This window comes from Perna viridis, chromosome 3, assembly GCF_037379345.1.
Source record: "Perna viridis isolate PV_CMFRI_1.1 ecotype Kerala chromosome 3, ASM3737934v1, whole genome shotgun sequence".
Taxonomy (NCBI): domain Eukaryota; kingdom Metazoa; phylum Mollusca; class Bivalvia; order Mytilida; family Mytilidae; genus Perna; species Perna viridis.
Genome location: NC_142447.1, coordinates 46781071 through 46806655, shown reverse-complemented (window position 1 = coordinate 46806655; position 25585 = coordinate 46781071). Strand labels below are relative to the sequence as shown.

Below are 25585 nucleotides of genomic sequence, written 5' to 3'. Positions count from 1 at the left end.
CACCCATTTTTTTTGCGTACAAAATAACTTCAGAAGTAGTGTTATCAGAGAATTTTCGACTATTGACCAATAAACGTAGCTCACATGGTATGCTACACCATGGAATGCACAGTTCATCTTACATAAGCATCCGGTATCTAACAAAGAAAACAAGAATAATCTTCTCACCAAGGCTAGCCTGCTCTTTTTGTTTTTCCGTTTGCATTTTCTTTTAGGCGCCAAATTCAGCTTGTTTTGAAGTGTCGTTGATTCTCTGGAATATAAATACTTAAATTGCTGATAGATATTGCAAGTCCTCGTAGCGCAGGGGATAGCGCGCTGGACTTCTAATCCAGAGGTCGCGGGTTCGAATCCCGCCGAGGATGGTACTTTATTTTTAAGAGTTTAAGTCCTGCCGAATGATTGTAACGTACAACGATTTTTAGTGAGGCGTACATCTGTCCCACAGTTGTTGATAGTAGCACTGTGCACACAGAAAAGTAAGGCACTTGAAACTAGTGTTATATTCATTTTGTAACTTAGCATGTATGTTTGATTTCTAAAATTCCTACAACCAAAGGAAAGCATTTCGAATTAGCATGTGTGCACATGGTAGCGTGATGCAATATAACTGCGATTATTTTTAATCACAATAACAGTTACTACACAACATTCAAAAACAAGATCATGATAATTAAAGTCTCCATACAAACTTTGCTATGCAATTTTCGTAAAAAAATAAAGACAAAAGTATCTGTGGAGAATCCGGGTATCGATCCCGGTACCTCTCGCATGCTAAGCGAGCGCTCTACCATGTGAGCTAATTCCCCGTCCAATAGTCGGGTCTAGATAAACGGCATATGTATCTCCGACCAAGTAATATCTAGGTAAATGGTCTAAAAACATTTTCACCAGTAATTTTCACCCATTTTTTTTTGCGTACAAAATAACCTCAGAAGTAGTGTTATCAGAGAATTTTCGACTATTGACCAATAAACGTAGCTCACATGGTATGCTACACCATGGAATGCACAGTTCATCTTACATAAGCATCCGGTATCTAACAAAGAAAACAAGAATAATCTTCTCACCAAGGCTAGCCTGCTCTTTTTGTTTTTCCGTTTGCATTTTCTTTTAGGCGCCAAATTCAGCTTGTTTTGAAGTGTCGTTGATTCTCTGGAATATAAATACTTAAATTGCTGATAGATATTGCAAGTCCTCGTAGCGCAGGGGATAGCGCGCTGGACTTCTAATCCAGAGGTCGCGGGTTCGAATCCCGCCGAGGATGGTACTTTATTTTTAAGAGTTTAAGTCCTGCCGAATGATTGTAACGTACAACGATTTTTAGTGAAGCGTACATCTGTCCCACAGTTGTTGATAGTAGCACTGTGCACACAGAAAAGTAAGGCACTTGAAACTAGTGTTATATTCATTTTGTAACTTAGCATGTATGTTTGATTTCTAAAATTCCTACAACCAAAGGAAAGCATTTCGAATTAGCATGTGTGCACATGGTAGCGTGATGCAATATAACTGCGATTATTTTTAATCACAATAACAGTTACTACACAACATTCAAAAACAAGATCATGATAATTAAAGTCTCCATACAAACTTTGCTATGCAATTTTCGTAAAAAAATAAAGACAAAAGTATCTGTGGAGAATCCGGGTATCGATCCCGGTACCTCTCGCATGCTAAGCGAGCGCTCTTTTTTTTTTCTTGATAAAAGTTTATTCACAGAAATATATTTACATGTAAAAGAATTATTGGGCTAATCTCCCACTAATTCACATATCACAGATAACAATTAATAATATCATGTATGTTAAGTCAATCTTCCATATTATATAATGGCTTGCATACTAAAAGTCAATCACAACATTTTCGTCACAGATACGTAAAACAGGATTTCTTTTCAAGTAGTATTTTTCAAACAATGAAAAGTTCTTCTTTTTATAATACATATAAGCATAATTTACATGTCGCTGAAGTACGGACTTAAAATAATTTTGAATATCTAGTACTTTCTCATCTTTCACAGCTACATTTCTCCTTTTCACAACACAAAATTTTCTAAATGCTAAGACAGTATTAACAAAATAATAGTTACTGTTTTTATCTTTCTCAGTTAATCCAAAATAACATAGAAAATTAAAATCAAGCATATTGACATATCTTGTAGAGCTATTGCACAAAATGTTATGTAGGAAATCCTTCAAAAAGTTGTTGAATTTAGTTAAACATCTACATGAAATTATAAGATGTTCCAAATCTTCATGTACATCATAACATACTGGACATAAAGAATCAATAGTAATATGACATCTGAATAATCTCTCCTTCGTAAATAAAACTCTATGGAAAATTTTAAACGATGTTTCAATACAGTCACTAGGTAAAAATGGAAAATTCAAAATACTTTGAACCCTTTGTACATTAAAATCACTAAATACTTCATACCAGTAGCTGACAGCATTTGGCATTATTGTGCTAGTTTCTAAGAGCATACCATAACAAATTTTTGCCGTTCTAGGTAATGTATATTTTTTACCATTATCATTATATACTACATTCAAAACAGGTTTATTATAGTTATATGCATTTTCTCTAACTAAACGTTTTACCTGTTCTGGAATACACTGCTTAATACACTGAACTACATCAACAATTCTATCAGCAACTAACTCAGGAAACCTTTGAGAGACTATATCCTGTACATATTTGTTCTTCAAAAAACCTTTTTTACATTCAAATGCCAAGTCTTTAATTTTAACTATTCCTGCATCTACAAAGGGTTTAATATACAACATTTTCCCATCATTTACTATCATTGGATTATAAAACAATGGAACATCAAATACATTATTCACATTTATATCAATTTCCATATGAGTACGAATCTTTCCCCAAGCATATAACATACACTTATAAAAATCAGGTAAAATACCTAATTGTCTATTATTAAGATCACAAAATAGAATTTCCATACCAAGATTCATATCTAGAACTTTTGATAAAAAATAAGTGCAAGTATGTTTCCACCCTGCATTATAATCATTATCTAACAATCGACTTAAAAATTTAAGTCTAAAAGCATACATTTTGTGAAATATATCTGGAAAATTTAAACCAACATTCAAAACTCTATTTATTATAACATCATATGCAACCAATGATGGCTTATTATTCCACAAAAAATCTACACACATCTTTTTAATGTCTAAATAGTATTTCTCAGGTATATTAACCACCATTAGAGTATACCATAATTTACTCATCAACAAGGTATTTATAACCGTTACTCTACCCTGTATTGATAAATGTCTCATTTTCCAAAAATTCAATAATTTTGAAATAGATTGCGCTTTGCAATCCCAATTTAAATTATCACAAACAGTTTTGTCTTTGCCAATCCATATACCTAAAAGCTGAAGAACCCCATCACACTCTTTAATATTCCAAGCATCTATTTCTTGTTTCGATATCTTTCCGGTACCCAATGCCAAAATTTCAGATTTATCTTTATTCAATTTTGCCCCAGATGCTTGTTCATACAAATTTAAAACTCCAAAGGCCTCATTTACTGAATTTTTGTCAGACAATATCAATGTTGTATCATCTGCATGTGAAAATATTTTCTCCTCACCAGATGCATTGGGAATTTGTATACCATGAATTCTATCATTCCTTTTAATCATAATACTCAAGGGTTCAGCAACTAACACATATAACAAAGCTGATATAGGACACCCTTGTTTTACAGAGTTCTTTAATTGAAAATACTTGGACAAAAAACCATTGAATTTGACAGTGCTGAAAATGTCAGTATAAAATATCTTTATCCATGAAATGAATTTCTCCCCAAATCCAAATTTCTGCAATACAGAAAATAAGTAGTCATGTCCAACTCTGTCAAATGCCTTTTCCTGATCAAGTTTCAGCAAATAACATTCCAAATCATCCATTTCTACTAATTCTATAATATCTCTGATACTTACTGTAGTATCAGAAATATCTTTACCAATAATACAACAACTCTGATTTGGTGATATAATCTTTGGTAATACAAATTTAAATCTGTTGGCCATTACTCTGGCTAAAATTTTATAATCAACATTTAACAAAGTTATAGGTCTGAAGTTTTTCAGGTCAGACTTGTCACCTCTATTCTTATAAATCAGGTTAATCATTCCATATCTCATAGATCTTGACAAAATTTTATTTTCTCCAATACAGTCATAAATATATTTCAATACCGGTTTCAACTCACTAAAAAGTATAAATAAAATTCTACAGTAAGCCCATCAGGGCCAGGTGTTTTACCCTTTTTCATGCCTTTTATAGAGGTTTCAATTTCATCACTAGTAATTTCACAATCACAGTTTTCAATATCACAATTTTCAACACTAACGTTAACACAGTCTAACATTTCCTCTATTGCCTCATGATCAGTTTGAACACAAGAAAAGAGTTTCTCATAAAAATTGTGTACAACATCTAACATTTCAGCAGAATCATTGACAACAACACCATCACAATTTTTTAAACTACATATCATATTTCTGTTTTGTCTATGTTTCTCTAAACTTAAGAAATAAGCTGTATTCTTATCACTTTCAATTGAATACTGACATTTTGATCTAATAATAGCACCATTACATTTGTGTTTTTCTAAACTTTCTAATTCATCTTTCAATTCTAAATATTTGACATGATCAATTGATATACTACAAGCTGACTTCACAGACATTTCTTGCAGCTTATTTTGTAACCTAAAATACTCTCTATTTAATTCTTTTTGTTTCTCTTTTCCATATATTTGGCTGACTTTCTTTACTCTATATTTCAAATTATCCCACCAAATAAGTGGATTTGACAAATAAAAATCAGAACCAATTTCATCAAATAAAATTTGTCTAATCTTTTCAACATAAACATCATCATTTAATAAGGTTTCATTAAAAAGCCAAACACCAAGTCCTTTTTCAACTTCAGAGAAATCAAGTTTCATATTTACAATGCGATGATCACTAAAGCATGTGTCGCTATAAAAAATATTTCTTATACATGATTTTAAATTACTAGATACCAAAATATAATCAATCCTACTTTGTGTTAAAAAACCTTGAACTACCTGTTTTCTAGAAAACATTTTGACATTCATATTTCTATTTCTCCATACATCAAATAAACATTTATCATTCATCAAATTAGTTAAACATTTTACAGATTTATCTGCATAAAACGTAGTTTTTCCACTTCTATCTAAAGGACAGAACGCAGTATTGAAATCTCCTACAACTATAATATATTCATCTCCATATATTTTGTCTTTACAATCATTAAAAAAAGTACATTTATCACTGATACTATTAGGAGCATACACATTGATTATATCAACATTTTTACCTTCAACTTTACCTTGAATATGCAATAATCTGCCACATATACTATCAAAAACTTTAAAAACATTTCTCAATCTTTTACTTAAAAGAATAGCCACACCTTTTCTATTACAATTACTATTACTAGCAAAAATATCACCATCCCATACACTATTGTCATTCTGTATAATTTTATATAAATCATCATTCCAGAATGTTTCTTGTAAACATACAACATCATATTTCCTTTCATTACACAGTGCAAAAATACACTCTCTTTTATTTTTGTCACATAGACCATTACAATTAAGGCTTATAAAATTAAAAGAAGCCATCGCAAAACAAAAATGTAAAATAGCAAACATATAACACTCCATTGTTCCTTATTTCAATTTTTTATGTATATTCGATAACCTTGCTGCTTTCAGATTAGGCTTTATATTAATCTTACTACGCCTCTTGACACCCAAGGCATTTTTTTTTCTTAGCTACAAGAGTAAAATCATTTTCACTTGCCCCTTGACTACTATCAGTCATCAGGAAAGTATCCATTTCAAAGTCGTCTAAAGTGTCACATGAACTCTGACTGACTTCCCCCTGACTGTTAATTTGTTCTAGAGGGGAGACAGAAGCTTCTATATTCAAAATAGAACCTATTTTACAATCATTTTCTGAAACATTTTCTTTTGGCATAACACATTTAATTTTAGATTTAACATAATCAACATTGTTAACATTAAGTTCAATATCAACATTACTTTCTTCTTTATCTGTCTTGTTTCTTTCTTGGTCACCATAAACCATACTATCATCTTGTCCAACTTCCCCAGACACTTCATCATCACCATCTACCATCTCAGCTTCATCATCATTGACCAAAACGGCACCATTCACATCACCATTACCATCACCCTCATCACTGCAATGGCTAGCAACGACACTTGAAATAACATCTAAATCAATATTCTCATCATCTTCAGTGATATGACTAGCAACGCCATTATCACTACAAGCCGAAGACTGACCACCACGCTCAACAGTGTAATGATTCGCAACATCATTCTTTCCGCTATCACTGACATCATTTACATCATCAAGATGAGCATTAACAGTTATATTACTCTCACCATTGGTATGGTCATCATCCATTATTCTGCTACATGGCCATACATCGTCATCTCGTGTAAATGTTCCTTGGAATTCAGCAAAAGAATTGTCTACGTGTGTTTTCTTTAGAGTACTACACTTACAGCTAACCTTCTTATGCAAACACTTAGAGCACTTATTCTTAAAGCATTTCTTCCTGACATGACCTTGCTCTCCACATTCAAAACATTTGAATTCAGGACAGTCCTTATACATGTGGTCAGGACTAAAGCAACCATTACAGACTTTTACCTGGTGATTATGAATCACGCGGTAATATGCAGTCTCTTTCTCATTGACTGAAAACTTCATTGAATATGGGATTGACTTCATATTCGGGGGAAGTTTGGCTTTGAAAATTCTTGTTCCATCATAAATATTGTTCTTTGATTTCATCTTATGCTTCTTAATAACAGAAACAATTTCAACACCAATTTTATTAAATCTATCCACAATTTCCTCATCAGTCACATACATACTCAAATTAAGTATCGAAACTAATCTAAAGCTAGATTGCAATTCACTCACTTTGCATCTTTTTCCATCCACAGTCAGATCACCGAGTACTGGTTCCATCATCTGCCTTTCTCGAAACACAATTTCATAGCCGTAACCAGTTTTTGGCACACATGCAATTACACTTCCTATACCACATTTCGATTCAATGTCATCTATCAACAAATCAGGCTCTAGTTTTCCAAAACCCTCCAGAGCACAAGCAATTAACACAGTTTTCTCCTTAGAAAATTTGCTATCATAATTAGCCGACTTTCCATTGGACCTGTCTGGTCCACTTCCGTCAAAGTCAGCCATTGGTTTTTAGTAAGATCTCCAAATAGTAATCAAACACACCCTTCCTCCCCCTTTTTCCTGCACCGAAATTGCAGGAAAAGGGGCAAACAAACAATTGTTTCTAAGCAAACTGTGGTCACATTCAATCAATAATTAATTAGCAATCTTCAGAAAATGTCTATGAACACAGATAAGGCGATGAACTCACCAAACAATAAAAAATCTCCGGACGACACAATGTTTACATTTCACATATGGTACATCCAAAAAACCTCCAAGAGCTAAGCGAGCGCTCTACCATGTGAGCTAATTCCCCGTCCAATAGTCGGGTCTAGATAAACGGCATATGTATCTCCGACCAAGTAATATCTAGGTAAATGGTCTAAAAACATTTTCACCAGTAATTTTCACCCATTTTTTTTTGCGTACAAAATAACCTCAGAAGTAGTGTTATCAGAGAATTTTCGACTATTGACCAATAAACGTAGCTCACATGGTATGCTACACCATGGAATGCACAGTTCATCTTACATAAGCATCCGGTATCTAACAAAGAAAACAAGAATAATCTTCTCACCAAGGCTAGCCTGCTCTTTTTGTTTTTCCGTTTGCATTTTCTTTTAGGCGCCAAATTCAGCTTGTTTTGAAGTGTCGTTGATTCTCTGGAATATAAATACTTAAATTGCTGATAGATATTGCAAGTCCTCGTAGCGCAGGGGATAGCGCGCTGGACTTCTAATCCAGAGGTCGCGGGTTCGAATCCCGCCGAGGATGGTACTTTATTTTTAAGAGTTTAAGTCCTGCCGAATGATTGTAACGTACAACGATTTTTAGTGAGGAGTACATCTGTCCCACAGTTGTTGATAGTAGCACTGTGCACACAGAAAAGTAAGGCACTTGAAACTAGTGTTATATTCATTAAAGTCTCCATACAAACTTTGCTATGCAATTTTCGTAAAAAAATAAAGACAAAAGTATCTGTGGAGAATCCGGGTATCGATCCCGGTACCTCTCGCATGCTAAGCGAGCGCTCTTTTTTTTTTTTTTGGATAAAATTTTATTCAAATAAATACATTCATAAAAGAATTATTGGGCTAGTCTCCCATTAATTCATATTATCACAGTGTTGGTTAGAATTGTAACAATTATTAACAACAGATCTCAATTAAAACTCAATATGTACTTCATCATTACTTATCCTTAATACAGGATTTTTGTTTAAATAATACTTTTCAAATAAATACATGCACTTCTTCTGTTTATAATACAAGTATGCATAACTCACATGTTTTTGCAGAACATTTTTAAAATATGGCACTATGTCTATCAAATGATCATCCTTCATAGAGATATTTCTCCTCTTTACTACACAGAATCTACTAGCACATAAAACTGTATTTACAAAGTATAAGTTTATATTTTTATCCTTCTTGACTAGACCAAAGTAACATATATAATTGAAATCTAGAGTATTGACAAAGCTAGTAGAACTATTACACATAATGTTATGTAGGAAATCTTTAAAAAAGTCATTGAACTGAGTCAAACATCTACACACAATGATCAAGTGCTCCAAGTCTTCATGCACATCTTTGCAAACTGGACAAATAGAATCAACAGTAATTTGGCATTTCATCAGTCTCTCCTTAGTGAAGAAAACTCTATGGAAAATTTTGAATGATGACTCAATCCAATCACTTTGTAAAAATGAAAAGTTCAAAACTTTTTGTACTTTTTGAACATCAAAATCTGGAAATATTTCACACCAGTATTTTATAGAATTAGGTTCTCTTGTTAATGTCTTTAACAGTATATCATAAAATGATCTTGTTGTATTAGGTAAAGCATACTTTCTACCATTAACGCTGTAAATTATATTTAAAACAGTTGCTTTACAAGTGTTTGCATTTTCTTCAACTAAAACTACATAATCTTGTGGAATACATTGCTTAATACATTTCACTACTTTAATAATTTTATCAACGGAAACATCAGGGAACTTTTGAGATACAATATCTTGAATATAAGTGTCCTTCATAAAACCTTTCTTGCATTCATAAGCTAAGTCCTTAATCTTGACAATACCTGCTTCTATAAATGTTCTCATATATAACATACTATCACCATTCACAATCATTGGATTACAGAAGAGGGGAATATCAAAAACGTTAGTCACATTAATTTCTATTTCCATACAATGACGTATCTTCCCCCATGCATACAACATACATTTATAAACATCAGGCAAACATCCTAATTGTCTATGATTAAAATCGCAATGCAATATTTCAACACCAAGATTCATTCCTTGTACTTTAGAAAAGAAATAAAGACATGTAACTTTCCAAACAGCATTATAATCCATATCTAATAGCTTCAAAATAGATTTTACTTTGCAATCCCAATTCAAACTATCACAAAGAGATTTATCCTTACCAATCCATATGCCTAAAAGCTGTAAAACCCCATCACACTCTCTAATACTCCAAGCATCTAATTCATGTTTTGAAATAGTTCCAGTTCCCAATGCCAAAATTTCCGATTTATCCTTATTTAATTTTGCCCCAGATGCTTGTTCATACAAATGTAAAACTCTAAAGGCTTCATCTACTGAATTTTTGTCAGACAAAATTAAAGTAGTGTCATCAGCATGTGAAAAAATCTTTTCTTCAACGTTTGTATTAGGAATATTCAAACCTCTAATACTACTATTCTTTTTAATCATTGTACTTAATGGTTCAGCTACTAATACATATAATAAAGCTGATATAGGACAACCTTGCTTTACAGAGTTCTTTAATTGAAAGTATTTGGACAGGAACCCATTACACTTGACAGTGCTGAAAATGTCAGTATAAAATATTTTTATCCAAGAAATAAATTTCTCCCCAAATCCAAATTTCTGCAAGACAGAAAATAAATATTCATGTCCAACCCTGTCAAATGCTTTTTCCTGATCAAGTTTCAACAAGTAACATTCTAAATCATCCATTTCAACCAAATCAATAATATCTCTAACACTTGCAGTAGTGTCAGAAATGTCTTTACCTATAATACAGCAACTTTGAGTAGGTGATATAATTTTTGGTAATACAAACTTAAACCTGTTAGCCATTACTCTTGCTAGTATTTTATAATCCACATTTAATAAAGTTATAGGTCTGAAATTTTTAAGTTCAGATTTGTCACCTCTATTCTTATATATCAAATTAATCATGCCATATCTCATAGACCTAGATAAAACTTTATTTTCTTCAATACTATCATAAATATATTTCAATACAGGTTTCAATTCATTTAAAAAATAAAGATAGAATTCAACAGTCAATCCATCAGAGCCAGGCGTTTTGCCTTTTTTCATTCCTTTCAATGATTGTTCAATCTCATCAATACATATATCATCATCACATTTAGTAATATCAATATCATCAACTTTAACATCAACACAATCTAACATGTCATTGATTGCATCATTGTCAGTATTTACACATGAAAACAATTTTTTATAAAAATTATGCACAACATCTAATAATTCCACAGTACTACTAACAGCATTACCATCACAATTTCTCAAAGTACTTATCAAATTCTTATTTTGTTTATATTTTTCCAGACTTAAGAAATAAGCAGTATTCTTGTCACTTTCTAAGGCATGTTGACATTTAGACCTTAATATAGCACCATTACATCTATGTTTTTCTATAGCTTCAAGTTCATCTTTTAATTCTAAATATTTTACATAATCAATTTCTATACCACATGCAGACTTCACTGACAATTCTTGTAACTTATTTTGCAATTTAAAATATTCTTTGCTTCTCTCTTTCTGATTTTCTTTGCCATAGATTTGACTTATTCTCTTAATACTAAATTTCAAATTATCCCACCAAATGAGAGGGTTTGAATAATAAAAATCTGAACATATTTCATCTTCTAATAACTTTCTGATTCTTGTTACATATTCTTCATTATCTAATAAGGAATAGTCAAAAATCCAGATACCTGGTCCTCTTTCAACCTCTGTAAAATCTAATTTCATGCTAACAATACAGTGATCACTAAAACAAGTATCTCTATAAAAAATATTTTTAATACAGGGCTTAACATTACTAGAAACTAAAAAATAGTCAATTCTACTTTGTGTCAAAAAACCTTGTACAACTTGTTTTCGTGAAAACATTTTGACACCTGCATTTCTGTCTCTCCAGACATCAAACAAACAATTATCGTGCATCATAGTATTAAGATATTTCACAGACCTATCTGCATAAAAAGCAGTTTTCCCACTTTTATCTAAAGGAGACAGTGCAGTATTAAAATCGCCTGCTACTATAACATATCCGTCTCCTTTAATTTTACTTTTACAATCTTCAAAAAATTCACATTTTTCACTTACACTATTAGGAACATACAAATTAAAAATATCTACAATTTTATCATTGATTTTACCTTGAATATGAATAAATCTACCAGGTACACATTCACAAACTTTAAATACATTTTTAAGGTTTTTACTGACAAGAATTGCAACACCCTGTCTATTACAGTTACTATTACTTGCAAAAATATCACCATTCCATAATGTCTTATCATTCTTTATATCTTCAAAAATAATATTATTCCAAAATGTTTCCTGTAAGCATACAATATCATACTTTCTTTCATTACATAATGAAAAAATACAATCCTTTTTACTTTGGTTACATAGACCATTACAATTAAAACTTATGAAGTTATAAGTAGCCATCACAAAAATAATTCTAATAATATACAACATTAAACACTCCATTATTAACTATTCAAATGTTTTTGTAAATTTGACAACCTTGCTGCTTTAATATTAGGCTTGATATTAAGCATACTTCTCCTTTTAATACCCAAGTAATTTCTCTTCTTCCCTACAACAGTGAAAGTATCTCCACTTTCCTCTTGGTCTTCACTGACCACGGGAAAAGTGTCCATAGTAATCTCATCCAGAGAATCACATGAACTTCTGACTTCCCCCTGGCTACTGTCATTTTGTTCAAGGGGGGAGACAGCACTTTCAACACTAAAACCATCAGACATTTTATCAATTCTATTTTCACCAGACAATTCAACATTTGATTTAGTAAGCAAAACTGGATCAATATTACAATTATTCAAACAAATATTGTTTAATTCTTTATCTGTACCTTTCTTGACTTTATCATCTCTGACACATTCCGCACTGTCATCACCAACACCATCATCCATCTCAAAACACTCCTCCTCATCAATGTAAATACCATCTCCATTCCAATCACCGTCACCCTCATCATCAGTGCAAAGGCTAGCACCACCTTTAGCACTTTCACCAAAACCCACTTCATCTACATCCTCAGTGTAATGACTAGCATCGCCATTTACACTCACGATTCCATCTTCCATACTATCTCCTACATCTGTACCTTCACGAGAATCAACATTCTCCTGCACACTTGTACAAACCTCCTTCTCCTTACAATTTTTATCCATATATCCAACTTTCACATCTGTGGTTTTCATAGCCTCCTCATCTGCTTCTTTTATCAACTCCCGACATGACATTTCCTGCAAATTCTCAGAAGAAAATTGTGGAAAATGATTCACAATTTGCAATTCTTCTCTGGCTTTGCAATTACAATAGTCTTTCTTTCGAAAACAAAACGCACACTTGTTTTTTAAACATTTTCTACTAATGTGCCCCTGCTGACCACATTCAAAACATTTAAATTCTGGACAGTCTTTGTATATATGTTCTGAGCTAAAGCACCCAGAGCACACCTTGACTTGTTGGTTATGAATAACCCGGTAGTAAGCCGTCTCCTTTTCATTAACTGAAAACTTCATTGAATACGGTATTGAAGCCATGTTCGGCGGAAGTTTAACTTTGAAAATACGAGTTCCGTCAAAGACATTATTCTTTGACTTCATCCTATGCTTCTTTATCGGAGAAACAATCTCCACTCCAATCTTGGAAAATCTATCAATAATTTCTCGATCTGAGACATACATACTTAAATTTAGAATTGAAACGTACTTAAAACTTGCCTCTAATTCATTAACAGCGCACTTTTTACCATTTAAAGATAGTTCACCAATAACGGATTCCATCATTTTTCTCTCTCTTAGTACCACCTCATAACCAACTCCATTTTTCGGTACGCATGCAACGACACTTCCAACACCACATTTCGTCTCAATTTCATCAATAATCATTTCAGCCTCCACGGCACCAAAACCATCTACGGGGCACCCAACTAAAACGGTTTTCTCCTTTGAGAACTGTTCATTTGAAAAATTCATGTTTTTTCGGGAACTTTCTCCCCCACTATTATTAAAGTTTGCCATCAGTCTTTAGTCAAACCACTGAATACAAATCGAACACACCTTCCCTCCCCCTTTTCCCTGTAACGAAAACACAGGAAAAGGGGCTATTCAACAAATATTATGCGATAATATATGTCACATTCAATCAAATAATACACATTAAACTTCAGGAAATGTTTACAGTTACAAATATGGCGAAGAACTCACCAAAATCAGAATAATTTCCGGACAACACTTTGTTTACATGTTAAACATGGTACATCCAAAAACCCACCGCCAACAATATAACTGCGATTATTTTTAATCACAATAACAGTTACTACACAACATTCAAAAACAAGATCATGATAATTAAAGTCTCCATACAAACTTTGCTATGCAATTTTCGTAAAAAAATAAAGACAAAAGTATCTGTGGAGAATCCGGGTATCGATCCCGGTACCTCTCGCATGCTAAGCGAGCGCTCTACCATGTGAGCTAATTCCCCGTCCAATAGTCGGGTCTAGATAAACGGCATATGTATCTCCGACCAAGTAATATCTAGGTAAATGGTCTAAAACCATTTTCACCAGTAATTTTCACCCATTTTTTTTGCGTACAAAATAACCTCAGAAGTAGTGTTATCAGAGAATTTTCGACTATTGACCGATAAACGTAGCTCACATGGTATGCTACACCATGGTTTATCATTCCACAAAAACCCGATGCACAATTTCTTTATATCTAAATAGTATTTTTCTGGTATATTAACTACCATCAGAGTATACCAAAGTTTGCTCATTAAAAGAGTATTTATCACAGTTACTCTACCATGTATTGACAATTGTCTCATTTTCCAAAGATTCAGTATTTTTGAAATAGACTGCACTTTGCATTCCCAATTCAGACTATCACATAACTTTTTATCCTTGCCAATCCATATGCCTAAAAGCTGTAAAACCCCATCACACTCTTTAATTTTCCAAGCATCTAAATCATTTTTTGATATTTTTCCAGTACCCAATGCCAAAATTTCAGATTTATCTTTATTTAATTTTGCCCCAGATGCTTGTTCATACAATTGTAAAACATTAAATGATTCAGTTACTGAATTTTTGTCAGACAATATCAATGTATTGTCATCAGCATGTGAAAATATTTTTTCTTCAATATTCACAACAGGAATGTTAATACCTTGAATCCTATCATTCCTTTTGATCATTATACTTAAAGGTTCAGCAACTAAAACATACAATAAAGCAGATATTGGGCAACCTTGTTTAACAGAGTTTGCCAATGGAAAATATTTGGATAGGAAACCATTGCACTTGACAGTACTAAAAATATCTGTATAAAAAATTTTTATCCAAGATATAAATCTCTCCCCAAAACCAAATTTTTGTAAAACCGAAAAAAGATATTCATGCCCAACCCTGTCGAAAGCCTTTTCCTGATTTAACTTTAACAAATAACATTCTAGATTATCCATTTCAACCAAGTCAATTATGTCTCTTACAGTAACAGTAGTATCAGAGATGTCTTTACCTATTATACAACAACTCTGAGTTGGTGAAATAATCTTTGGAAGTACAAATTTAAACCTATTTGCCATGACTCTTGCTAATATTTTATAATCTACATTCAATAAACTGATAGGTCTAAAATTTTTCAAGTCAGTTTTGTCACCTCTATTTTTATAAATTAGGTTAATCATTCCATACCTCATAGACCTAGATAAAACTTTATTCTCTTCAACTGTATCATAAATATATTTCAAAACATCTTTCAACTCATTAAAAAAATATAAATAAAACTCCACCGTGAGTCCATCAGGACCAGGTGTTTTTTCTTGTTTCATACCTTTTATAGAGGTTTTTATTTCTTCAATATTAATTTCCTCATCACATTTTTCAACATCACAAACGTCAACATTGACGTTAATACAATCTAACATTTTATCAATTGCTTCATAATCAGTTTGTACACAAGAAAATAGCCTTTTATAAAAACTATAAATAACATCTAAAATTTCAGCAGTTTCACTGACAACATTACCATCACAATTTTTTAAACCATTTATCATATTTCTATTCTGTCTATGTTTCTCTAAATTCAAAAAATAGGCTGTATTTTTATCACTTTCTAATGAATATTGACATTTGGATCTTATAACAGCACCATTACATCTATGTTTTTTCTAAATCTTCAAGTTCCTCTTTCAACTCTAAATATTTGACAGGTTCTATATCATTACCACAAGCAGCCTTTATTGACAATTCTTGTAACTTATTCTGTATTCTATAATAATCTCTATGTAACTCTCTCTGTTTTTCTTTACCATAGAGTTGACTTGTTTTCTTGATTTTATACTTCAAATTATCCCACCAAATTAATGGATGTGAAAAATAAAAATCTGAACCAATTTCATCAAGTAAGATATTTCTAATTTTTTCAACAAAAAAATCATCACTCAATAAGGACTTGTTAAAAATCCAAACACTAGGTCCTTTTTCAACTTCAGAAAAATCTAATTTCATACTAACAATAGAATGATCACTGAAAGATGTATCATTGTAAAAAACATTCTTTATAAATGGTTTTAAATTACAAGAAACTAAAAAATAATATAATGTATGCTACACCATGGAATGCACAGGTCATCTTACATAAGCATCCGGTATCTAACAAAGAAAACAAGAATAATCTTCTCACCAAGGCTAGCCTGCTCTTTTTGTTTTTCCGTTTGCATTTTCTTTTAGGCGCCAAATTCAGCTTGTTTTGAAGTGTCGTTGATTCTCTGGAATATAAATACTTAAATTGCTGATAGATATTGCAAGTCCTCGTAGCGCAGGGGATAGCGCGCTGGACTTCTAATCCAGAGGTCGCGGGTTCGAATCCCGCCGAGGATGGTACTTTATTTTTAAGAGTTTAAGTCCTGCCGAATGATTGTAACGTACAACGATTTTTAGTGAGGCGTACATCTGTCCCACAGTTGTTGATAGTAGCACTGTGCACACAGAAAAGTAAGGCACTTGAAACTAGTGTTATATTCATTTTGTAACTTAGCATGTATGTTTGATTTCTAAAATTCCTACAACCAAAGGAAAGCATTTCGAATTAGCATGTGTGCACATGGTAGCGTGATGCAATATAACTGCGATTATTTTTAATCACAATAACAGTTACTACACAACATTCAAAAACAAGATCATGATAATTAAAGTCTCCATACAAACTTTGCTATGCAATTTTCGTAAAAAAATAAAGACAAAAGTATCTGTGGAGAATCCGGGTATCGATCCCGGTACCTCTCGCATGCTAAGCGAGCGCTCTTTTTTTTTTTATCTTTATTAAAATAAGTCATCATCATGTTCACAAATAAAAACATTATTATATCACAATAATCTGAAATATCACAGTTAATCTTTCACTTATTATATGTTAAACATTAATACATTCTCAGTCTTTTCCAAAAGCGGATTGTACATTAAAAATCGTTTTTCAAAAACTCTACTTAATATCTTATTCTGACTCATGTACATATGGAAGTAATTAATATAATGCTTAAAGGTAAATTGAAAAAACTGGATCAAATTGACATTTGTTTGACCATTCATCACAAGATTTCTTCTTCTATAGATACAAAATCTCACTGTTGACATGAGGAAATTAACAAACACATCATTTACTCCTTTCATGGACCAGCGTAAACCTAAGAAAAGAAGTTGGTCACTCTCAACTAGGCTTATTCGATCGGAATCACAATTTTCAAAACATTTTGTCAATAGTAATGAAATATAATCAAGAAATTCATCTAACTCATCACATTCTAAAAATAAATGTAAAATGTTTTCTGGTTTTTGTCCACATACATCACAAATATCACTATCAGATAACCCAATTTTCTGTAGTTTAACTTTGGTATACAAAGTACCATGTAAAAGCTTAAAATCTAATTCTATCATATTAGCAGGTTTCCAGTACATATTCAAATATTTCCAGATTGGAACTAAATCAACATCTTCAATATTAAAAATTGTTTTCCACATGAGAGTACCAATAGGTTTTTCAGTACATTGACCAATCACACAGTTATACAATGTCTTTGATGTACAACTAGTTAATGCACATAATACATTTCCATACTCAATTAGTATGTCAATAGTCCTCCGAACATTTCTTCTATGAAGTTCTGTATTAACAGTTCGTTTCCATTCCTCTGGAATAGCACATATTAATTTATAATATCTATCAACAATTCTGTCAATATCATAGTTTTCACGTACATTTTGAATAATTTCTACAATGGCATTAGCTGGCAAAAACCCAGGTTTTACTTCATAACAAATGTCTTTCACAGATACAATACCAGCTAAAATAAAATCCTTGTAAACAATTATTTTGTTATCACTAAGTATTCTAGGATTACTAAAAAGAGGCTGGTCATAAATGTTCTCAATACTTAAATCAAAATGTATCTTATCTTTTAAAAAATACATAGCTTGAAACATTTCTTGATACACAACAGGAATATGACGCAACTCACAATTAGGTACTTTCATATACAATATATTCATCTCTATTCCCATATCATATATCTTGGAAGCAAAATATCTAAAAGTATGTTTCCACAACACATTATAATGTTCATCTATTAACCTACCTAAAAACTTTAATCTAAAAGCAAACATTTTACAATTCATATCAGATAATTGTAAACCACCATTATCTTTCGAGTCAATAATACTCTTATATTTTACAAGATGTGTCTTTTGACTCCAGATAAAATTGACACATAATCTCGTCACCTCTTTGTTAACCCAATCAGGTAAAGGTATCACAAACAAAGCATACCAAAATTTTGACATCATTAATGAATTTATAATAGTAACTCTACCTTGTATTGTTAAATGTCTTTGTGACCACATGTACAATAAACGCTTCAATTTGTCAATTTTTGATTTCCAATTCATTTCTTCACAAAGCTTCTTATCATTACCAATAAAAACACCTAAAAGCTGAATTATATTTTCACAAATTTTTAAACCATACTCAGTTTTTTTCTACATCAGATAGCAAACCACTACCAATACATAAAATTTCTGATTTCTGTCTATTAATTTTTGCACCACTTACTCTACCATACAATTCAAATTCATCAAAAGTTGCACATATAGATTTTTTATTACAAACAGACAAAGTAGTATCATCAGCATGTTGATATATTAATCCAGATTTGTCACTATTTGGAATACTTATACCTTGAATATCATTATTCTGTACAATTCTACTATGTAAAGGTTCAGCAGCAAGTACATACAACAGAGCACTAATTGGACATCCTTGTCGTATTCCATTTTTCACATAAAAATATTTTGATAGAAATCCATTACATTTTACAGAACTACTTATTCCTTTATAAAATATTTCTATCCACTTTACAAACCTATCACCAAAACCAAATTTCTTTAAAACTTGTAATAAATAAAAATGACTAACTCTATCAAAGGCTTTTTCCTGATCAATTTTAACAATGTAACCTTCAAGTTCATCTTGTTCCACAAGTTCAATGATATCTCTCACATTTGCTATATTATTACTAATATCTCGTCCTAAAATACAACATGTTTGATCTTCAGAAATAATTTTAGGTAAAATATGCTTAAATCTATTGGCCATCACTCTTGCTAATATCTTATAATCTACCTGCAGTAGAGATATAGGCCTATAATTTTTAATACATTTTTTGTCACCTTTGTTTTTGTAAAAAACACTTAGAACACCACATTTCATGGATCTACACAATTCACCTTCTTGTTCAATGGTTTTGAATAACTGTAATAAAATATCTTTCAACTCATCATAAAATGTACAATAAAACTCTACAGTCAGTCCATCTGATCTTGGACTTTTATTTTTTGACATTTCTAAAATAGCCTTATGAATTTCTTCAGGAAATATATCAGCATCACAAGACAAACAATCATCATCTTCAACTTTTTTATCTACACATGCTAAAAATTCATCAATTCTATCTATATCAATATTAACAGAAGAGTATAAATTGCTATAAAAATCATATTGCAATTGTAAAATACTATCAGTATCTGACACAATTTTATTGTCAGGTGTTAACAACTCCTTAATTGAACAATTTTCTTGTTTATACTTCTCTAAATTTAAAAAGTATTTAGTATTCTTGTCAGATTCAACTGCCCATATACGGCACTTGAAACTAGTGTTATATTCATTTTGTAACTTAGCATGTATGTTTGATTTCTAAAATTCCTACAACCAAAGGAAAGCATTTCGAATTAGCATGTGTGCACATGGTAGCGTGATGCAATATAACTGCGATTATTTTTAATCACAATAACAGTTACTACACAACATTCAAAGACAAGATCATGATAATTAAAGTCTCCATACAAACTTTGCTATGCAATTTTCGTAAAAAAATAAAGACAAAAGTATCTGTGGAGAATCCGGGTATCGATCCCGGTACCTCTCGCATGCTAAGCGAGCGCTCTACCATGTGAGCTAATTCCCCGTCCAATAGTCGGGTCTAGATAAACGGCATATGTATCTCCGACCAAGTAATATCTAGGTAAATGGTCTAAAAACATTTTCACCAGTAATTTTCACCCATTTTTTTTGCGTACAAAATAACCTCAGAAGTAGTGTTATCAGAGAATTTTCGACTATTGACCAATAAACGTAGCTCACATGGTATGCTACACCATGGAATGCACAGTTCATCTTACATAAGCATCCGGTATCTAACAAAGAAAACAAGAATAATCTTTTCACCAAGGCTAGCCTGCTCTTTTTGTTTTTCCGTTTGCATTTTCTTTTAGGCGCCAAATTCAGCTTGTTTTGAAGTGTCGTTGATTCTCTGGAATATAAATACTTAAATTGCTGATAGATATTGCAAGTCCTCGTAGCGCAAGGGATAGCGCGCTGGACTTCTAATCCAGAGGTCGCGGGTTCGAATCCCGCCGAGGATGGTACTTTATTTTTTAAGAGTTTAAGTCCTGCCGAATGATTGTAACGTACAACGATTTTTAGTGAGGCGTACATCTGTCCCACAGTTGTTGATAGTAGCACTGTGCACACAGAAAAGTAAGACACTTGAAACTAGTGTTATATTCATTTTGTAACTTAGCATGTATGTTTGATTTCTAAAATTCCTACAACCAAAGGAAAGCATTTCGAATTAGCATGTGTGCACATGGTAGCGTGATGCAATATAACTGCGATTATTTTTAATCACAATAACAGTTACTACACAACATTCAAAAACAAGATCATGATAATTAAAGTCTCCATACAAACTTTGCTATGCAATTTTCGTAAAAAAATAAAGACAAAAGTATCTGTGGAGAATCCGGGTATCGATCCCGGTACCTCTCGCATGCTAAGCGAGCGCTTTTTTTTTATCTTGATAAAATTTTATTAACAGAAAAACATTTACAAATCAAAGAGATATTGTTATTAATATTCTCATAGACATACTAGTATCATATAGATTAGTTATATCGAATGTGTCAATTACATACACATAGAAAACAAAGTCACCACCATTGTCTATTTTCGCAATACCTACAAACATTTTTATATTCATACATTTAGTATATTTTTATTCACAATCATGTACGCACAAGCGATATCACAGTTGTACTCTTTCACTGTATTCATGCACATTTTTATTTTCTTTTTTTTTTTTAATTTTAGGTAAAATGTAAAAACAAGTGAAAAGGTTATTGAAATACATTACACAATTTCATATCCAAATATTAAAGATTCCGGCTGGCTATCCATTCCAGACTGCTTTAAAACATTGGGATGCAAAAATGTAAAAAAATATTTCAAAAAATTTTCCATACATTCAAACTTTATCATACATTTTAAAAATCAAATCAGACCTAGTTTAACCATGTCTCTATTTTCCTGCGGGCAACAATTTCCATTTTCTCAATTGCACTAGCTATATCACTATTCATATATTTAGTTTTCCTAACATCATCAAAATCGTTTTCAATATTGTGCAAAGCGTACGTGTACCGCTTTGTTCCTGGACCGAAATAATGAATGTCCTCTTCCTTTCCCAATGAGTAGGACATGATTAAATTAATCATTGGGATCAACGTTAATAGTGTTGCGCTACACATACTCAACAAAGTTTTGATAACAATTTTATCTAGAACTGGTGTCTGTCGAGATTTTGATTTCTCTTCAGTGTTCGAAATATTTTCTGTATTCACAACGTCATGAGATTTAGTTAACATATTCTGTGTATTCGAATGTTCACTTATACATATTTTCCCTGCGGCATTTAAATTTCCGTTAACATGTTTCACACTCTCGGTTCGCAATTGGTTATTCTCTTCACTTGACTGCTTTCCTTTGTTAGTATTTACCGTCAATGAGGCGCTACACGGAACACTGTCGATCACGTCCATTAACAAATCGGTGGGTTCAGATGGAATATCACTTTCTGTATCACTTTCAATAAAAGATTCATCTTCGCTTTCAGATGTTTTATTTTCTGAATTTTTCTTTTCTACAAATTGCTTCAGTCGTTTCCGGTCACGTTTTCTAGATGCATTAGATTTCCGTTTCGTTGATTTATCACCATTTGTCCACAATAAAGATATTTTCATTCTTCCATTTTGCTCAGTAGATGTCCAGCTAAAATCAGTATATTGTTCATTTACAATTTTCAACAAAGAAGTTAATGTTTTCGGTAGACAATCCATTTTCACATAAATTAATCTCTCAACATTGAATTCATCAATCAATTTTCCACAAGACCCTCAAATCAAAAACGGCAGAAGCTATCACGATAATGTCAATTGTATATAAATACGTATTTTGTCAACTGAAACTTACTACTTGTGTAACTATGTCCATCATATCACTATATTTCGGCTGGAAAATCCATTCCAAAACTGATAATCTAACTAATTCCACAAACATTAAGAACACTAACAAAACACGTCTGACATCTTGGGTGCGTTCGACTCCTCCCATAAGCGAGCGCTCTACCATGTGAGCTAATTCCCCGTCCAATAGTCGGGTCTAGATAAACGGCATATGTATCTCCGACCAAGTAATATCTAGGTAAATGGTCTAAAAACATTTTCACCAGTAATTTTCACCCATTTTTTTTGCGTACAAAATAACCTCAGAAGTAGTGTTATCAGAGAATTTTCGACTATTGACCAATAAACGTAGCTCACATGGTATGCTACACCATGGAATGCACAGTTCATCTTACATAAGCATCCGGTATCTAACAAAGAAAACAAGAATAATCTTCTCACCAAGGCTAGCCTGCTCTTTTTGTTTATCCGTTTGCATTTTCTTTTAGGCGCCAAATTCAGCTTGTTTTGAAGTGTCGTTGATTCTCTGGAATATAAATACTTAAATTGCTGATAGATATTGCAAGTCCTCGTAGCGCAGGGGATAGCGCGCTGGACTTCTAATCCAGAGGTCGCGGGTTCGAATCCCGCCGAGGATGGTACTTTATTTTTAAGAGTTTAAGTCCTGCCGAATGATTGTAACGTACAACGATTTTTAGTGAGGCGTACATCTGTCCCACAGTTGTTGATAGTAGCACTGTGCACACAGAAAAGTAAGGCACTTGAAACTAGTGTTATATTCATTTTGTAACTTAGCATGTATGTTTGATTTCTAAAATTCCTACAACCAAAGGAAAGCATTTCGAATTAGCATGTGTGCACATGGTAGCGTGATGCAATATAATATAACTGCGATTATTTTTAATCACAATAACAGTTACTACACAACATTCAAAAACAAGATCATGATAATTAAAGTCTCCATACAAACTTTGCTATGCAATTTTCGTAAAAAAATAAAGACAAAAGTATCTGTGGAGAATCCGGGTATCGATCCCGGTACCTCTCGCATGCTAAGCGAGCGCTCTACCATGTGAGCTAATTCCCCGTCCAATAGTCGGGTCTAGATAAACGGCATATGTATCTCCGACCAAGTAATATCTAGGTAAATGGTCTAAAAACATTTTCACCAGTAATTTTCACCCATTTTTTTTTGCGTACAAAATAACCTCAGAAGTAGTGTTATCAGAGAATTTCCGACTATTGACCAATAAACGTAGCTCACATGGTATGCTACACCATGGAATGCACAGTTCATCTTACATAAGCATCCGGTATCTAACAAAGAAAACAAGAATAATCTTCTCACCAAGGCTAGCCTGCTCTTTTTGTTTTTCCGTTTGCATTTTCTTTTAGGCGCCAAATTCAGCTTGTTTTGAAGTGTCGTTGATTCTCTGGAATATAAATACTTAAATTGCTGATAGATATTGCAAGTCCTCGTAGCGCAGGGGATAGCGCGCTGGACTTCTAATCCAGAGGTCGCGGGTTCGAATCCCGCCGAGGATGGTACTTTATTTTTAAGAGTTTAAGTCCTGCCGAATGATTGTAACGTACAACGATTTTTAGTGAGGCGTACATCTGTCCCACAGTTGTTGATAGTAGCACTGTGCACACAGAAAAGTAAGGCACTTGAAACTAGTGTTATATTCATTTTGTAACTTAGCATGTATGTTTGATTTCTAAAATTCCTACAACCAAAGGAAAGCATTTCGAATTAGCATGTGTGCACATGGTAGCGTGATGCAATATAATATAACTGCGATTATTTTTAATCACAATAACAGTTACTGCACAACATTCAAAAACAAGATCATGATAATTAAAGTCTCCATACAAACTTTGCTATGCAATTTTCGTAAAAAAATAAAGACAAAAGTATCTGTGGAGAATCCGGGTATCGATCCCGGTACCTCTCGCATGCTAAGCGAGCGCTCTACCATGTGAGCTAATTCCCCGTCCAATAGTCGGGTCTAGATAAACGGCATATGTATCTCCGACCAAGTAATATCTAGGTAAATGGTCTAAAACCATTTTCACCAGTAATTTTCACCCATTTTTTTTGCGTACAAAATAACCTCAGAAGTAGTGTTATCAGAGAATTTTCGACTATTGACCAATAAACGTAGCTCACATGGTATGCTACACCATGGAATGCACAGTTCATCTTACATAAGCATCCGGTATCTAACAAAGAAAACAAGAATAATCTTCTCACCAAGGCTAGCCTGCTCTTTTTGTTTTTCCGTTTGCATTTTCTTTTAGGCGCCAAATTCAGCTTGTTTTGAAGTGTCGTTGATTCTCTGGAATATAAATACTTAAATTGCTGATAGATATTGCAAGTCCTCGTAGCGCAGGGGATAGCGCGCTGGACTTCTAATCCAGAGGTCGCGGGTTCGAATCCCGCCGAGGATGGTACTTTATTTTTAAGAGTTTAAGTCCTGCCGAATGATTGTAACGTACAACGATTTTTAGTGAGGCGTACATCTGTCCCACAGTTGTTGATAGTAGCACTGTGCACACAGAAAAGTAAGGCACTTGAAACTAGTGTTATATTCATTTTGTAACTTAGCATGTATGTTTGATTTCTAAAATTCCTACAACCAAAGGAAAGCATTTCGAATTAGCATGTGTGCACATGGTAGCGTGATGCAATATAATATAACTGCGATTATTTTTAATCACAATAACAGTTACTGCACAACATTCAAAAACAAGATCATGATAATTAAAGTCTCCATACAAACTTTGCTATGCAATTTTCGTAAAAAAATAAAGACAAAAGTATCTGTGGAGAATCCGGGTATCGATCCCGGTACCTCTCGCATGCTAAGCGAGCGCTCTACCATGTGAGCTAATTCCCCGTCCAATAGTCGGGTCTAGATAAACGGCATATGTATCTCCGACCAAGTAATATCTAGGTAAATGGTCTAAAACCATTTTCACCAGTAATTTTCACCCATTTTTTTTGCGTACAAAATAACCTCAGAAGTAGTGTTATCAGAGAATTTTCGACTATTGACCAATAAACGTAGCTCACATGGTATGCTA

The 25585-nt window shown here is 32.8% G+C and overlaps 1 protein-coding gene and 14 non-coding genes across 15 annotated transcripts; 8 read left to right on the top strand and 7 right to left on the bottom strand.

Moving 5' to 3' along the window:
- The first annotated feature begins 292 nt into the window (after positions 1-292).
- Trnar-ucu (transfer RNA arginine (anticodon UCU)) lies at positions 293-365 on the top strand. The gene has a single exon. It is a non-coding gene; the product is annotated as a tRNA-Arg (tRNA).
- Positions 366-736: 371 nt separating this feature from the next.
- On the bottom strand, positions 737-809 carry Trnaa-agc (transfer RNA alanine (anticodon AGC)). The gene has a single exon. It is a non-coding gene; the product is annotated as a tRNA-Ala (tRNA).
- Positions 810-1194: 385 nt separating this feature from the next.
- Positions 1195-1267, top strand: Trnar-ucu (transfer RNA arginine (anticodon UCU)). The gene has a single exon. It is a non-coding gene; the product is annotated as a tRNA-Arg (tRNA).
- A 6738-nt stretch (positions 1268-8005) lies between these two features.
- Positions 8006-8078, top strand: Trnar-ucu (transfer RNA arginine (anticodon UCU)). Its single transcript has one exon. It is a non-coding gene; the product is annotated as a tRNA-Arg (tRNA).
- A 5970-nt stretch (positions 8079-14048) lies between these two features.
- Positions 14049-14121, bottom strand: Trnaa-agc (transfer RNA alanine (anticodon AGC)). Its single transcript has one exon. It is a non-coding gene; the product is annotated as a tRNA-Ala (tRNA).
- A 2328-nt stretch (positions 14122-16449) lies between these two features.
- On the top strand, positions 16450-16522 carry Trnar-ucu (transfer RNA arginine (anticodon UCU)). Its single transcript has one exon. It is a non-coding gene; the product is annotated as a tRNA-Arg (tRNA).
- Positions 16523-17047: 525 nt separating this feature from the next.
- Positions 17048-18677, bottom strand: LOC148622602 (uncharacterized). The gene is made up of 2 exons (XM_088574133.1): positions 18511-18677; positions 17048-17832 (listed from the first exon to the last, which is right to left on the bottom strand). Exons 1-2 carry the CDS (start codon positions 18584-18586, stop codon positions 17048-17050), a joined length of 861 nt encoding a protein of 286 aa, XP_088430259.1. The 5' UTR covers positions 18587-18677.
- Positions 18678-20090: 1413 nt separating this feature from the next.
- Positions 20091-20163, bottom strand: Trnaa-agc (transfer RNA alanine (anticodon AGC)). Its single transcript has one exon. It is a non-coding gene; the product is annotated as a tRNA-Ala (tRNA).
- Positions 20164-20547: 384 nt separating this feature from the next.
- Positions 20548-20620, top strand: Trnar-ucu (transfer RNA arginine (anticodon UCU)). Its single transcript has one exon. It is a non-coding gene; the product is annotated as a tRNA-Arg (tRNA).
- Positions 20621-23063: 2443 nt separating this feature from the next.
- On the top strand, positions 23064-23136 carry Trnar-ucu (transfer RNA arginine (anticodon UCU)). Its single transcript has one exon. It is a non-coding gene; the product is annotated as a tRNA-Arg (tRNA).
- A 376-nt stretch (positions 23137-23512) lies between these two features.
- Positions 23513-23585, bottom strand: Trnaa-agc (transfer RNA alanine (anticodon AGC)). The gene has a single exon. It is a non-coding gene; the product is annotated as a tRNA-Ala (tRNA).
- A 385-nt stretch (positions 23586-23970) lies between these two features.
- Positions 23971-24043, top strand: Trnar-ucu (transfer RNA arginine (anticodon UCU)). The gene has a single exon. It is a non-coding gene; the product is annotated as a tRNA-Arg (tRNA).
- Positions 24044-24419: 376 nt separating this feature from the next.
- Trnaa-agc (transfer RNA alanine (anticodon AGC)) lies at positions 24420-24492 on the bottom strand. Its single transcript has one exon. It is a non-coding gene; the product is annotated as a tRNA-Ala (tRNA).
- Positions 24493-24876: 384 nt separating this feature from the next.
- On the top strand, positions 24877-24949 carry Trnar-ucu (transfer RNA arginine (anticodon UCU)). Its single transcript has one exon. It is a non-coding gene; the product is annotated as a tRNA-Arg (tRNA).
- Positions 24950-25325: 376 nt separating this feature from the next.
- Positions 25326-25398, bottom strand: Trnaa-agc (transfer RNA alanine (anticodon AGC)). The gene has a single exon. It is a non-coding gene; the product is annotated as a tRNA-Ala (tRNA).
- Between the last annotated feature and the right edge of the window lie 187 nt (positions 25399-25585).

What these genes read in the sequence shown, in the direction of transcription:
- LOC148622602 (XM_088574133.1), bottom strand. Translation starts at nt 18,586, where the DNA reads ATGAATTGGAAATCAAAAATTGACAAATTGAAGCGTTTATTGTACATG. An exon ending in AAGACATTTAACAATACAAG is followed by an intron (nt 17,833 to 18,510) that starts GTAGAGTTACTA and finishes GTGCTATTCCAG; the next exon opens with AGGAATGGAAACGAACTGTT.